We start from the raw sequence: 16,766 nt of genomic DNA, 5'->3' as shown, positions 1-16,766 counted from the left end.
AATTATTAAGGAATCTGAGCAGCTTTTCATGTTTTTATTTTCTATCTGTATGGCTTCTATTGTAAAGTGGATATTCAAATATTATGCCCATTTTTTAGCTGGGTTGTTTGTTTTCTTATTATTGAGTTTGAGTAGTTTTAATATATAAATGAAATAAGTCCTTTAGTCCTTCATGATATCTATGCTTTGCAAATATTTTCTCCCAGTCTGTAATTTGTCTTTCGTTCTCCTAACTGTACTTTTCTGGGGTAAGAGTTTTTAACTTTGATGAAGTACAGTTTATCAAACTTTTTTTTCTGTTTCTTTGATCATGCTTTTGGTGTAGCATCTTAGAAATTTCTGCCAAATCAAAATCACAAATATTTTCTCCTAATTTTTCTTCTGAAATTTTTATAGTTTTATGTTTTATATTTAGGTCAATGACCCATTTTAAGTTACTTTTTGTGTATGGTGGTGTGATTTATGTGTTGAGGTTTTTTTTGCATATGGATATCTAATTATTCCAGCACCACTTGTTGAATGAAATATCTTTACTCCACTAAACAGCCATTGAACCTTTGTCAAAAATCAATTGTCCATATGTGAGTGAGTCTATTTCTGGATTCTATCCTCTTCAATTGATTTGTTTGCTTCTCTTTATACCAAAACTGCACTCTCTTAATTACTGTAGCTATTTAATAGCTACAGTCTTGAAATCAGATAGTCTTTTTCAAGACTGTTTTGACTATTCCAGGTCAAATATATTTTTAAAATGTATAGCTTCATATGAGTTTTAGAATCAGCTTGTCAATTCAGTATGGATAGTTCCTACTGTTATGTCTTCAAATTTATCATCTTTTCTCCTGCAACACTGGATCTACCATTAATCCCATCCACTGTATTTTTCATCTCAGACATTATAGCTTTCATCTCTAAAAGCTTGATCTGCATCTCTTTTATATCTCCCACATAGCTAACATTTTGAACATACACAATACAGTTATAATAACTGTTTAGAGTCCTAAAGTCCTTGTCTGCTAATTCTAACATCTGTGTCAGATCTTGGTCGATTTTCATAATTTATTCTTCATTTTTGGTTATATATTCCTGATTTTTTTTTTTGCATTTCTGACAATCTTCAATTAAATTCCAGACATCTGAAACTTTACCTTTTGGGGTGCTGGATATTGTTGTATTCCTATAAAAATTCTCGATCCTTGTTTGGGAGCATAGTTAAATTACTTATAAACAGTTTGATCCTTTCCATCTTCAAACCTTTGAAGATTTGTTAGGTAGAACTTAAAATTTTATCTAAGGCTAATTATTCCCTACTACTAAGTGAAAATCCTTCTGAAAATTCTACCCAATGGCCCATTCACATAGTGTCTTCAAAACCACTGTTACATGTATTTAGTCTGTTTCGGTGGTTGTTTCAGAGGAAGAGCAAATCTGAGCTGTTACTATATCTTGATCAGAAGCAGAAGTCCAAATAACTTTTGTGCATAGTGATTTTTTTCAGATGGATGTTTCCAAATACTTGAAGCATTATTCGAACGTCAGTAAATCCTTGGAATCTTCGTCTTACCGTTGGGTACAGAGCAGTATCATGGTTATAGTTTATTGATTTTATAAGAAAAGCCATAAACAAATTTGATGATACTTGAAAATCTTATAAAGTATACATCATGCTTGCCATAAATTTCTATATTTCACGTATCTAAGAGTTTATTCCAGATCACTACAAATAAAACACATTTGTAAGATAATGAAATAAGATAGCTATTTGCAGGGCAAAGAATTTCTTCATTTCAAAGCTTAAATAAATGTTATAGGAAATAACATACATGTATACATATAGATAGATAATGCATAGTTGTATTTTAAAGCATTGGATTATTCTATTATTTATAAAAACAGACAAAGCGATGTGCTTGAGAATACTAAACAGACATACAGTACAGGGGTAAGAATGTACTCTGAAATTCAGCCACTTTAGGGAAAATATGGCATCAATTAAGAGTATAATCTTTTAAATTTAGCAGTAAAAGTGCACTATGTCTAACAGAAGTTTAAAGAACTTAATTATCTCTATCCTAATTAGGTCAGCTAAAAAAATGTCAGTTCTTTTCACTTAAAAGTCAGTTATTGGATTACAGTGATTAAATCATGATTTGACTCAGCTTTAGCTTCATACATAAAAAAAATCTAAACTGATTCCAGGGTATCTTATCCCAATGTTTTAATATTGACTGGGATGGCACAGGACTAAGTTAATTTTATTTTCTTATTGACAATGCAGGTGACAATGACCAATAAATAGCCAGTGATGAAGGAGAGGAGGGAGTGGAGGTGGGGGGGGGCGGGTACTTAGTCCACCCCTGAGATCACTGGTGCTCCAGTGTAATGTGAGTCTTGCTAACCACCTTTGACTCTTCAAAAGCTACTATCTAGCTAATGACTTCATGAAGCCTAGCATCATTTCCATTTTTATTTAATAACTGTTGAAGGACCTCCTAGTGCTAGTCATTGTTTAGACATGAAAAAAAAATTTTTGTATTCAGCTCAGTGGATTCACGAACCAAGTACAACTTTAAAAGACACAGAGAGAAAAGCCAACAAAGAAAGAAATGTTTTGTCCTATATCGTCATAATTGTGTTTGGCATTTAATTTGTGATCTTTAAACGTCTAATAGTGCCCAACATAGCATATTCCATAGCAGTATATATTGGTCTCATAGGAAAAATTTAGGAGTAAGCTTTGGGACAAAATTAGAAATAGTGGCATTTAAGAGATCCAATATAATTAGGGGTAGAATTGTAATAAGTATAGTTAATGTCTTGCAGTTTTAAAATGGGATTTTAAAATTGGATCTTATGTTTACAGTGAAGTATAATCACACATAGTCATGTGGTTTTATTTTTTTTAAGGACACACAGATACAGTAAGTTATAGAGCCTATTTTGAATCACACAGAAATGATATAAGAAAAAGCAAATGTTATTCCCTGTGGAACTATTAGCACATATTTGTTATTTGTTACAAGAGGAATTCAGCAAGCCAGTTGTGAAAGTAACCCTATTAGTCTAAGTAAACAGGACATTGGCCATGTCACAGAGCTGGGTATAAACAGGTACACAGACATGGGAGGTGACAGGAAACATCTGCCTTTGAAAGGGAATTGGCAAATCCCTGGAAGTGGAACAAGTGACAAATTTGAGTTAACGAGTGACACAGAAAATGTGTTGTGTTGGGAGGTTACCGTTGTTGCCTTACAAATCTGTTTGGTTTTGAGTTACTCCAACTGTTACCCACAATAGGTAGGGAAATCATGTCTTATGCAAAACAAATTCCGGAAGTGATTTAAATGAACTGAGTTTCAGAATTATGGCAAGGGAATATTACCACCACTTCCACTTCCTTTGTTCCTGACAACAAACAAGCCAATAAAAGATTAGCACTATGTGTTGTGTGTTTCTGCCTATACAAAATGGAAAGGAGAATTGACTTTATTCGGATAAAAAGAAATATATATATATATTCATTCTTTCAAGGAGTGCTATATATTATGAATCTCCTATGTATCACGCACTATGCAACTATATTTAACTTGCTACAGATTAGTACTTCATTTATCCACTTTATTTTACACATTTATATTAAACATTCATATTTATAAAGGGCCCTTAATATTTCTCATCTTTCATTACTGATGATATTAAAAGTGATACTGATGATCAAGAATTCAATAAAATAATCTGATTATCTGATTATATGCAATTCTATAAGTTCTGAATTAAAGTTTCATTTAAATGTTAGGCATTGTCCTATATCAAGTCTTAGATCTGGGTTTCCATGATGAATATAGTATTCAATATAACCATTTTATACGTTGCTCAGCCTAACACACATATTTAGTACTATATGTAATGCTATAGTTCCCATCCCTGGGGTCATGTTAATCTCAAGGAATTTGTATCACAGCACCTTTAGTTTTAAACCTTTTTTAAAATTTTTAGTTGAGATGAGATTCAGAAATGGAAGCTACTCAGGAAGGTTTGCTTCTCAAGAAGGAGGAAACATAAAGCGCAACATGTTGTCAAAGCATTCCATATGAGTTTTATCTTCTTTTCTAAAATATCTTTCTATTATACAGACCATTCTGACACATAGTTTTTATGAGATCTTAAAAAGTCAAGTCTAAGTATGTCTTGTTCTTCCCCCACCCTCACTCAGTGTCTAAGACAACTGACAGCACAATGTCTTTTTTCGCCTTAATTCACCAAATACTTACTGAGTCTTTTTTTATGTCAGGAGACAGAAGAGGCAATGTGCACACAGACAAACACACACACATAAACACACACACACACAAACACAAATGACAGAATTCCTAACTAGCTTAGAGTTTAAGTGGAGAAGATAGAACAAAATGGTAGCTATATTAGACTTGTTTGTATTCAGTAATGACATATGTAAAGAGTTGAACCAATATTCTCATAATTTAATCATTTATGTTTATAAACAGAAATATACTTAATGAGAACTCAGCTTTGAGTTTCATATCCTCTCCAGTTAATGGTTAGATCAATTCCCATCTAAAACTACTATTCATATAAATAAAAATACAAAACATCTGGTATGCCATGTTTCACCTCAGACCTGCTGTGTTTCTTTAGTAGGTACAGAAATTCAAAATACTTAAGTATATTTAGTGATGAAATATGAAAAGAAAGTATTTGAAGAAGTACTCATAATCCCTTGAATGATTATTTCAGGTACTTACTGACTGATATGTTAATCATTTGTTATTATTTATAATAATAATAAATAATATATAAACATTTAAAATTTAAAGCTAAAAGTGCTATCTAATAAATTAATCATGTTAAACTCTGAGATTAATATGACCCCAGGAATGGGAACAATTATACTGAATGTGATTCAAATAAAGGAAGAGGATAAACTAGCCAATACATTCCCACTACTCCCATCTAGAGGTAAAAGAGTAGACACTTTAAATGCTTTGAGTTCACAAAAAAAGAGAAGAAAAAAGACTTTTGTCCTAGATTTAGAAGGAAAAAATACCACTAGGTTGTTCACAATCACAAGTGCGAGGAATAAACCTATGGATGGAATTGGAATAGTAATCAGACCAAGAACCACCACTTAGAGAACATTTGCTTTTAAAGTGTAGAAGATATTTTTAAGAGAGCAGTTGTTCCCTGAAATGAAGCTAATCTCAACAGAGTTTTTAAAAAAAGATTCTTCAGAAAATGTGCCAAACCAGACTTTTCTAGTCTTAATGCATAAGCTAACATATTGCTTTATACTATTTAAAATTGTCATTATTAAGTAAACTCTCTTGTAGTAAAACACAATGAAATGACCAGAAGACATCATTTTCACATATAGTTAATAGTCTTAAATAGCAACATTTGTATCACATTCAACTGTTTTCCAAAGTTGTATGTTCTAAATAATGCCTGGTTTTGTTTAAACAGGCAGTTGCAGCAGCAGCTGCTGCTTCAAGAGATTTCAGTGGAATAGGTGGGTTAGGAGAGCTCTTGGAAAGCTCTTCAGAAGCATCAAAATTAAGCTCTAAAAGTGCTAAGGAGTGGAGGAACCGAAGAAAGAAAAGAAGACAGAGGGAGCATCTTGAAGGAAACAACAAAGGAGCGGGAAACAGGTTTCCCAAATCTGAATCTGAGGACAGTGTCAAAAGAAGAAGCTTCCTTTTCTCCATGGACGGAAATCGACTGACTAGTGACAAGAAATTCTACTCCCCTCATCAGGTATGGTTTTCTACTAAGTGCTCCAGTTTGTTTTGTCATTGCTGTATTTTGGTATATTTTTTGTAATATCTGATTTAAATGAGGGACAGGGAACTAACATTTAATACGATTATTTAAATGTATACCCTAAATTGTCTTTAGAAGGGACTTTTATTAAATCATTAACAACTTTTATTTTAAGGTAATCAGTTTTAAGCATTGAACTATTTTGAGACCATTTTCTTAATCAGCTTTTTTGGGAGGTAGGGGGAGTGAAAACTATCTATCAAGACTTTTTTCTTCTGTGAGACAGTTTTGTAATCCCTTGTTTACCTTTTCCATTTTGAGACCTCAGATGAACCTACTTTTTTTGCATATGGGTTTCTGCCTTTATTACCTGAGGTTGTGATGCAAGATATGTATGAATTTTGAAAAGAAATGTCTCTGGATTTTTTCTTTTATCTTTTTTAAAAATAAATTTATTTATTTTATTTATTTATTTTTGGCTGCATTGGGTCTTTATTGCCGCATGCGGGCTTTCTCTTGTTGCGGCGAGCGAGGGCTACTCTTCATTATGGCGCGTGGGCTTCTCATTGCAGTGGCTTCTCTTGTTGTGGAGCTCGGGCTCTAGGCACGTGGGCTTCAGTAGTTGTGACATGACGGTTCAGTAGTTGTGGTGCACGGGCTTAGTTGCTCCGCAGCATGTGGGATCTTCCTGGACCAGGGCTCGAACCTGTGTCCCCTGCATTGGCAGGCAGACTCCCAACCACTGTGCCACCAGGGAAGCCCTGCTTTCATCTTTTGATATGAGAACTGTACTGTCATGAGCTTCCACTATGCTGATATGGTGTCATGCCTTGATACATTAGAATGAAGTTATGACCTAAATGCTCTCGAAGAGAACTAAATTAAAGACAGTCTATTTTCACTCTGATTTAATGCCAGTACCCAATTCTTCAGCATATTTTCAAGTCAAAGAGGGAAAATAGTTTCAACTCTTTGTTTATAAGTTTTATCAGTTGCATAATGAAGAGTAAATAGTTATGAAATCTGTGATAAGTACAATTATGGCTTTGAACCCCATCTGGTTCCATCAGAATTTCATGGGCTATGAATTTTTAACTCTTCTAATTATATTAATCTGGGTCAGAATTATGTCCTAAAGATAATGCTTTGAGAGACACGCTATATAATTAAGTTAAATCAAAAAACTGTACATCATCCAAGGGGTCTTATAAAGAACAAATATTTTTGAAAAAATGGAGTGATAAGCACAAAATTCAGTATAGTGTTTAGCTCTTGGCTGAGAGGAAAATGCATATGCTAGTTAACAATGGGTGTTTATTTTATAGTTTATACTGAATATGTAAGTAAGAATTTTAAAAAGAAATAAACTCTATATTAATAACTTATAACTTGAATTCTCATATTAGGACAAAATATATATGCACACTCAAAAATTTATAAGACAAAAACCATTTCCCTACAGATAATGCCAGTATCAAGAGATCCAACTATTACCTTGCATAGTACAAATATAAAGTATGGTATTACATGAGAATAATACATTTGGGATTAACTTGAAGCTCAATAGGCCAAGTTAATTTCTCAGATTAGATTTTTTGGCTTAAACTTCACTCCTGATACTTTAGCATTATTAAGACTATTAGGAGTCATTAAGATTAGGAATATTTGACATTATAGCATAATGATTGAAGGCTTATGTTCATATCGCCACTCCAAATTAGTTCTGTGACCTTGTTCGAGTCACTTGTACTTTGTAAAATTTCTGTAAAATGGGGTAATAATGTCTACCTTAAAGAGCTGTGGGTTCTTAAAGAGTTCTATATATTAAGCAATATTAGAAACCCTATGTGACAAATAGTAGAGCTCTTATTAAGTTAAAATGGGTCATTGAATTACAAATTAGGGAAACTAAAAATTTTTGAGTAGTTTCAGTTATCACAAATGTATACACATAGTAATAATAATTACATGAACATATTTAGGTGTTTTGAAAATAGCACTATTTCCACCATTGTTTCATCATATAATGCTCAAATAAAAGCTTGTGGATTAGTTCACTCAGCCAAAAGCTTGTGGATCAGTTCACTCAGCCAATCCACATTGATCACCTACTATGTGGAAGAAATAGTTCTAGAAAAAAATCTCAATGAACAAAACAATATAATTCACTGACCTCATGAAACTTTATACTAAAGGAAGAGGTAGACAGTAAACAAGATAAGTTATAGACTATGTCAGAAAGTGATAAGTGCTATGGAAAAAAAAATAAAGCGGAAAAAGGGGATTAGGAACACTAACCGGTGGTAAAAAAAAAAAAAAAAAAAAAAAAAAATTTAAATAGGGTGGGTTGGGAAGCCCTCACTGTAAAGGAGAAATCTCAGCAAAGATTTCGAGGAAGCACGAGGAGAGGCTATCTCATCAAAGAGCATTTCAGGCTCACTGAAGAGCAAGTGTAAGGGCCTGATGTGGTAATATGCCCGGAATGTTCAAGAAGCAGCTGGAAGGCCTCTGTTGAGTGAACCACAGAGAGGGAACAGCAAAGAGAAGTTAGCTGAAAGCCAGAGTTTAAATACTAAAAACAGAATTGGCATATACATACGTTATATGTAGTTCATTTCATATTTGTAAATAGACCGATAGTGACATACGTAGATAGGTAGGTAGGTAGATAGGGAGAGAGAGAAAGAGATGATAGGATGATAGACAGATAGATAGATAGATAGATGAACAGATAGGTAGTAGATGTTGCAAAAGAAAAAGAAATAGCCTATTAGCATTGATAGTTACATATCCCTGTAAAGACAGGCAGAGAGCATCACCACAACTCACAAGCAAAAATATACCAGAAGCACTTTACAGTGTCTGGTTGTGTAAACAAACTCTCTAAAAGGTAAGAGAATCAGCGGAGGTAGTGGGGATAGGAAGCATAAGATGGACATGGCAAAATGTTCAACACAAATATATCTTCTAACAATGTTAAGGCCAAGAAGCCATAAATAATGGGTACCCTGTCCTCTACTAACGTAAACTTTAGATGTAATTTTATATTTATTACATTATTTTATTCTTAAATAGATAATACATGTTCCTAGACAACATGAAAAAGTACTTAAAGGCATACAATGGAAAGTGAATCCCCCCCAAAGATTTTATCTATGCTGTCTGGACATGAGGAGACTATTTTAAACCAGAAGCTTTATAGCTAGAACCAAGTGTAGTTGTTGACTTATTGAAAACATTGATAAGCTACATATATTTAACTTGAAATGCTATTACGTGAGTATTTCCAACAAATACTCACTTTACATGCTTCTGCTAGAACATCTTCAAATTCCCTGCATCTTCCATTTTGACATCCCAGTCCACTTCAGGTTCAGTCCCTACATGCAGGATTGTGTCTTACACACCTAAATTCTTCTATTTTCCCTTTTGTTACTGAAAATTAAGAAAAAGAGTTCAGATTTACCTTCTTGGAACAAGGCAAAAAAAAAAAAAAAGATGCCTGGAATTTATATTTTGGCATGCCTGAGGCAAAGAAAGACGGCCTTTAGGTCCTTAAAGCATAAAAGCATAAAAAATGTTTTCCGTAGAGAAAGGGCTGCCACAGCTGTGGGTATTCCCTCCACTCTGCTGCATCTTCTAGTGTGTTATTTTTGGTTTATTTTCTCTCAATACTATTTTTGCTATCTTCTTTTCTCAGTCTCTGTTGCCTTGAAAGCTGTGCTCACACCCATTATTATACTTTCCAAAGAGTGAATAGAAGTTTCAAATAAACCCAAGGATCTGGAACGCCTTTGAAAACACCCTGACATAAAAACATGCAAATTAAAGGCATGTACCAGATACGTTATGGATGTACACACATACCACATACTCCCAACCAATACTGTGTATACAGATTTTCAGTTTCCAAAGACAGTATTCTAACATAGGTATATTAAGATGATTGTATTGAACCATCCTAGGAATTAGTGTAAGACAATGTTGGTACTCCTCTGAGTGTAGGGTGAGGTCCACCTGCGTTAGAATCACCTAGAATGTATGTTGAATACTCAGATTCCAGAGTCCTACCCCCTGCTTACTGAATCCCAATTCCAAAAAGCTGGGACCTAAAACTACATCCTAAGGTTTCAAATATGAGTCTGAACATACAAATATTATATTGATAATTTAAATTGAGTCTGAAGAGACTAAAAACATTACCATTCCTTATTACTGAGGGCTGAATTAATGTCTTCACAATGTCTAATTTCTTGATCACTTTGATGACTGGAAAATCAGTCTAACTACCGTCTGACATTGGGTAAACAAACCTGCTGCATGAACTGAGTATCACATACACACAGTCTCAGGCTGGATAAGCTGGGCAGTCAATAATTCCTGTGAATGTTTCTAACCAAATCCAAAGCAATAGCACATTTCTCAATGAATAGTATCTTTCCAGAACATCACTGAGACAGAGGGCAAAAAGATTATTCCAGTGCTTTGCAGGCAGGGAAAAGCCATAAAAATAAAACTAAAAATGGGGCCTAAGAAAATCAGCATGACCTAATTAGGCAGAGGCACCAAACATAAATTTGAGGGAGTCTGTGCCTTTCTTACGTTTTTTTCCACCAGAATTATTTTCTCTGGTTTTACACTGAAGCTTGGAGGAAGAAAGGGAAAGTCCAGGCATGTTTCCTGCTGGCATATGGATATGTATGCATATGTATGTGTATGTATGTATATATGTTACCCTGGCTATGCAGAGAGAATAGAACAGGCCATGAGAAACTGCTGGGGGTGGGAGGGGAATATTGGAAATGTCATTGTTAATGAGGAAGGTAGTAAACAAAGATTCTGCAGGAGAATAAAGATGTTTTTGAAAACTCACCAAGGCTAAAATAAACACAGAATTATTTGGTGCTGCTGCTGATTTAAAGTCCACTGAAAAAGTGAAAGAAGGGGTTTCATGCTAAATCCTCATTTTCCAGTACCAGAAACTGTTTGCTTGATTTATTCACAAACAAATATAATTTTAAAAGTTTCTGAATCATCCAGTTCCTTTTAATAAAATTAAATTGCGATTAGAAGGATAAGCTGTCTTCTACATCACCCTTATTGGTAAAGTCATGTATAAATGTCTTACTTTTTTAAGGCAGTATTAAATTTTAAGTAAGAATAGTAATTTATACAGCAATTTAGGCATTCTCTCTGTTGTGTTTGCTATGACATATATTCTCTCAAAACAGGTGAATCATTAGTAGCCATTTGGGAAACTGTTAGCAAATTTAGAAGACAGCATCATAGGTTAAGTTTTGTGACTTTTATGCCCATGTGGATAGAGAAAAAGCAAGTCCAGAAAAAAAGAGTAATTTCCTTTTTTAGAACTCAAAATAAGAGAATGGAGAGATAATGGTTTTGTTTTTAAATCATTATCCAAAAGTAACATATTTGGTACAAATATTTTAAATTTAAGCCAACAGTCTCACTTGAACCATAACTTGTTTTCCAAGTTGTGTGCCCTTTCAGATCACAGCATTTAGGAGTGAAAGCCACCTACCAAAAAGAATCATTTGTCCTCTCCAGCATCAGGTTCTGCTCCTAGAACATTACAGTAACAAAATCCACCCCACAGTACTAGAGTGAAGATTAAATGAAGTGGTCATGCACTTAGTAAATTGCATATCAGAATTCTTAATGAGAAAAACTACTCTTTTATACTTAAATTTGCATTGTGGTCTTTAATAAAAATATCAAAACATATGTGTTCTCTGTAAACTTGATTACCTGTGTTTAAGAGCAAGACTATTCTAACCCAAAAGCAAATAGATTCTGTAATATTAAGACTTTTATTAAATAGTTGTGTCCCCCATCCCAATTCTTTTCTTCCTTGCTCTCTCCTCAGTCTCTATTAAGTATCCGTGGCTCTCTGTTTTCCCCACGACGCAATAGCAAAACAAGTATTTTCAGCTTCAGAGGTCGGGCAAAGGATATTGGTTCTGAAAATGACTTTGCTGATGATGAACACAGTACATTTGAAGACAGCGAGAGCAGGAGAGACTCACTGTTTGTGCCACACAGACACGGAGAGCGACGCAACAGTAACGTTAGTCAGGCCAGTATGTCATCCAGGATGGTGCCAGGGCTTCCAGCAAATGGGAAGATGCACAGCACTGTGGATTGCAATGGTGTGGTTTCCTTGGTGGGTGGACCGTCAGCTCTAACCTCACCTACTGGACAACTTCCGCCAGAGGTGATAATAGATAATAAGTTAGCTCTACTGACATTATACACCAATTTAAAATAACCAAGGCCTGGGCATTTTAGCCTGTTATACCATCCTGCTTCCCCAAAATGAAAGTCCTTAAAAATAATATATGATTTATTGAATGGAAAACAATAGGATCTTTAGAACCAACTGAATTGTGTGGGACCGTTAACTTTCAAATGCTTTAGGTTGAAAGAGCCCAGTTTTTAGAGACTGGGATGAAACTCGTATCTGCAAATTCAGTAGACCTACCAGCAAAAAATAATGGGCGCTTTGACAACCAAATTGCTATTATAGATGTTTGTCGACCCAGAATTGTATAATAATCTATTCATATCCTGGAAACTTCATATACTTAAAATTAAATATTGTAATGACCAATATATTGATAATGGGCACTTTTCATACAACTGTCAATATTACAGTGACTCTAAAATGTTTTGATGTCTATTAAATGACTCTAAAGTGTTTTGATTTCTTATAGGATGGCATATAGAAATAACTAAAGAAATCTCAGGAAAGCACACACATTTCATTGTACATCTGTGTTTGTGCATGGAAAAAAATTGGCCCATGTATGTCAATATTTTCAATATAGCCTCAAAGATAATAATTCAGCCTTAAGACTATATAATACTATTATTTGTTTTGGGGGAAGATTGATCTGATTATTAATCATTGAGATAAGTTAAAATTCCTTGCATTTGAATGAAATGGAATAATATATGACTTTGGCATGCTTATGAAAATTTTCCCTGAAAACTCCAACAGGTAAACTAAAACATTTCTGCAACATAATTGCCTTAGATAATTGCATCCAACTAGTAAATTCTTGTTTTAACCCTTTAGGGTATCACCTGTGATTTGTTAAAGTATTTATAACTTAATAATAAATTTAGTATTTTACTATTACTTGAAAATTGTTACTTGGGAAAACTGCACGTAGCATGCCTTTCCAGAGAAATGCTACGTTGTGTTGTATTATTCATTGAAAAGGGTGGTTTGAGCCAGCAGTGTTTGGTTTGCAGGGTACCACCACTGAAACAGAAGTCAGAAAGAGAAGGCTAAGTTCTTACCAGATTTCAATGGAGATGCTAGAGGATTCCTCCGGAAGACAAAGAGCCATGAGCATAGCCAGCATCCTGACTAACACAATGGAGGGTAAGAAGAAGGTCATGGGATAGTCAGCTTACTATGATTATATACTTTATGGAACTATTATTTATTCCCATAGAATTACGAAAGTCAGTTACCCAAGATCAAAACTGTATAATAGACCTAAGTAGATAATATATGGAATACACTATTATCACATTGATTACAAAAACTAATATTGTCCTTATTTCTTTTTGATTCCGGTTCTCATCTGAAGGAGCGATATTTCACCACTTGATACCTCATCAGTGAGGATTTATCCTTATGTTATATTATCCTTAAGCAATTAGAGTAAAAACTTGCCTTTTTAAGTTTTGGTGTGTAGAAGCACAAGGAAACATCTCTTTCAAGCTTCAATCTGTTGTCCAGGAGGTAGTGATGGGTTGGGGAGGCATATGCATGAGTTAGAGGAATCAAAACCTGTGCTCCACTTCGACAGGGACCCTAAAAAAAGATTTTTTCCTCCATCTTCCACATACACAGAAACCATTACGTTCCTCCAATGAACAGCGGACACAAATATTTGTTGATTTTGATACACAGGAATGGGCAGCAACTATTACTTCCTTGTTCATTCATTAAGTCTCCATTTCTTCAAGTTTGGAGGAATACTATATTAGTACTGCAATTTTATAAATCATTTATAAGTCATATCTAATATGAATTCTTTAGAAAACTTCAATTACATTTTGTATCTTATCCCATTGGTGTACTGGATATACAAATGGGCATATAATAATTATAACAGGTTTCATCCATTAAATTACTAGTGCCTTTTTAATATATTAGCTAAAATTCTGAAAAATATGAATAACAGAACTAGATTTGGGTCTAAATCTATATTAAAAAGGACATACTACATTCTCAGTGTGTGGAAGATCAATGCTGATGTGGAGACAGAGAGAGGAAAGAATGGGTCACACACATTAATAAGGATCACAGCTTTAGACAGTATTCTTAAAGAGGTCTTTCAAAAGAAACAATAATTGTTTGATATATTTAATAGTTCTATAAAGCTTACTTTAAAACTCTGTTTTGATAAAGAAAATATAGCTAAAATTTAATGACCCATTACCTATTTAATAGGTAATTAAGTTAGCTTGAGGCAAAATATTAAATTCGAAGTATTTATTTTCTGTTTAATTAAAGGAGAAAGTCTATTTACTTGACATTTTTAATGAATATATTGTGAAAATATTTAATAGGATTGTCTTCTCAAGTCTGTTAAACTAATATGAACTTCCAACCCCAAGTAGAAGCATCAATTTTATCAAATAATGTATAATCTACGACAACAATAATTTGTTTTTATTGTTATTTACTACTCTTACTCTTTATTGTTCCTCCAGAGCTTGAAGAATCTAGGCAGAAATGTCCACCATGCTGGTATAGATTTGCCAATGTGTTCTTGATCTGGGACTGCTGTGATCCATGGTTAAAAGTCAAGCATCTTGTGAATTTAATTGTTATGGATCCATTTGTCGATCTTGCCATCACTATTTGCATTGTCTTAAATACCCTCTTCATGGCCATGGAGCACTACCCGATGACTGGTCAATTCAGCAGTGTGTTGACTGTAGGAAACCTGGTGAGTTCATTTGATGTTTACTTATTTACTTTGTCAGGGATGGGGCAGATAGACCAAAGAAGAAATCCATTTGTGCTGTGTGGAACCCCCAAATTATACCCTCTTTCTTCATAGGAAGAAATATCTAAAGGAATATTGAAGGTATTCTCAGTGATAAGGTCTAGAATTCTGATATAAATGCTGACTATTGAGACCAACATCTGTGCTGACTGATCATGGTGTCTTACCCTTTGTAAACTTGTTAAAATCTTTACTGTCATTCTTGCTGGAAATATAGGCCCAGAGAAACAATGACGTCTAATTCTGGCTCCACAAGCATGAAGTTTTAGCACACATAGCTTCTGAAGAAATCATGTTCTTTGAAGGGAATACATAAGGATTGATTTCTGTGCAAAAGAGGGCATAGTTGTTTCAAACTGAACTTCTTAATAAAATGCTTCAGTAGAATTCACAGAAGAGAAGAAATAGTTGATAAAAATGCATTTGTAATTTAGCCACATTTTTGGTTCAAGTTACTTGTGCAGACATCTGTGTATGTGTATGCTGACATGTACATTTCCTCCTAAATGTATATGAAGAATCTGAAATGGATGAACAAGTAAGAAAAGAATTTACATAGTTGATTAATCAAGACCTTCTTTTTTGGCACAAGACAGAAACAGAACTCAAATTAGCTTAAGAGGAAAGTAAAAAGACTGACTCATGGAATGGAAAGAAAAAGACGAACTACCAAACCATATGAAGGGTAATTTTGCAATTGGGCTTCAGGATATCCTTTAACCAAGGGACTGGATATAGCCCAAACATTCATTGCATCTTTTCTCTGTAGGTCAGGAACATGATCAGCCATAGCTCATTGGTTTTACATCTTGTAACCTCTGCACTGGAAAAAGACTGGATCTCTTTTTCAGTTCCAGCTCAGACTCTCGTGATAGAGCTCTATTTGGCATAACCTGGGTCAGATGCTCACCTGTGGTTTCATCACCATTGGCGAGGGTGGAGTCATGTGAAAATGGCAGTCCTTAGGAATCACACAGGTGGAGGAACTATTCCCAACAGAAAGAAGAAAGCGAATACTGGGCAGACAGTTGCATAAATGTCTACTCCAATAAGAGAACTCAACTTCACTGCATTATAGAACACCCACCAGATGGACACTTTCTTGACATTTTCTTCATCTTTGACACCTGTGATACTGATTTCTTTTGTCCAATTTCTCCTTCATCGGAAGGAGATGATTTCTCCTTCATCTTTCCAATCACCCTATCTCTGCTTCCTTGTCTGGACTTCTCTTCCTTTGCCTATTAAGGCTATGTTTTTCACTCAATATTACTATGTACTCAACAACTCTAGGTATTATCTACAATTATGGTGTAAGTTGTGTTCCATTCCTGTATTTCCAACAGTTACGGATCATTGCTCCAGGATAACTTTAAACACAGTATGTGACATCTGAAATATCATCTTTCTCACAATTTACTGAAAGCCCTAAAAATCTCAGTTTAGTCTTGTATTACCTCTAGTAGTAGGCTTCCAACTTCAAAGAGCCTTCCAGCTTCAAAGATAACCATTTGACTTACTTTTTCTTTATTTCTTATATATTTATACAATTTTATATGAAGACCCATTGCTTCTTTTTTTCCAGGTATCAACTTTTTTACTCCTATAACTACTATTAAAATCATATTTCTAATACTCTGCACTCAGTATGCTTTCATCTTGCTAAAGTATCTATTGCCTATATTTGTGGTTCAACACTCTTACCTGGTTTTCAAAACTCCCTATCTGATTCCATCCTTCCTATACCAGCTTATTTTCCTTTGGTTCCTAACCAACCACCACCAGCCTTATCAGAACAGCCTTGTCACTATAACACACAAATGTTTATATACTTACATATGGGATAGTATTTCACTGTTCTCTACCTTCACATTTAAAGTATTCCAACTCAAATCACTTCATCTCAATTCTTCATAGTCTTCAAGGTCCAACTGA

The 16,766-nt window shown here is 34.3% G+C and overlaps 1 protein-coding gene across 14 annotated transcripts in view; it reads left to right on the top strand.

The window, feature by feature from the left end:
* Window positions 1-16,766, top strand: part of LOC102995581 (sodium channel protein type 3 subunit alpha) — an 82,193-nt gene that overhangs the window by 22,219 nt on the left and 43,208 nt on the right. For 3 of the 14 annotated variants that reach the window (XM_007119466.2, XM_024122221.1, XM_007119471.3), the window contains exons 10-13: window positions 5,482-5,772; window positions 11,666-12,013; window positions 13,057-13,189; window positions 14,533-14,771. In XM_007119466.2, the coding sequence (XP_007119528.2) occupies window positions 5,482-5,772; window positions 11,666-12,013; window positions 13,057-13,189; window positions 14,533-14,771 (1,011 nt within the window). Of the gene's footprint in view, window positions 1-3,033; window positions 3,050-5,481; window positions 5,773-11,665; window positions 12,028-13,033; window positions 13,190-14,532; window positions 14,772-16,766 lie in introns of all 14 variants that reach the window. The other 11 variants (XM_007119469.2, XM_007119470.2, XM_007119464.2 and 8 more) reach the window with 9 other exon arrangements.

Source organism: Physeter macrocephalus, chromosome 2 (assembly GCF_002837175.3).
Source record: "Physeter macrocephalus isolate SW-GA chromosome 2, ASM283717v5, whole genome shotgun sequence".
In the NCBI taxonomy this organism is placed as follows: Eukaryota; Metazoa; Chordata; class Mammalia; order Artiodactyla; family Physeteridae; genus Physeter; species Physeter macrocephalus.
This window is presented reverse-complemented; position numbering and strand designations above follow the sequence as displayed.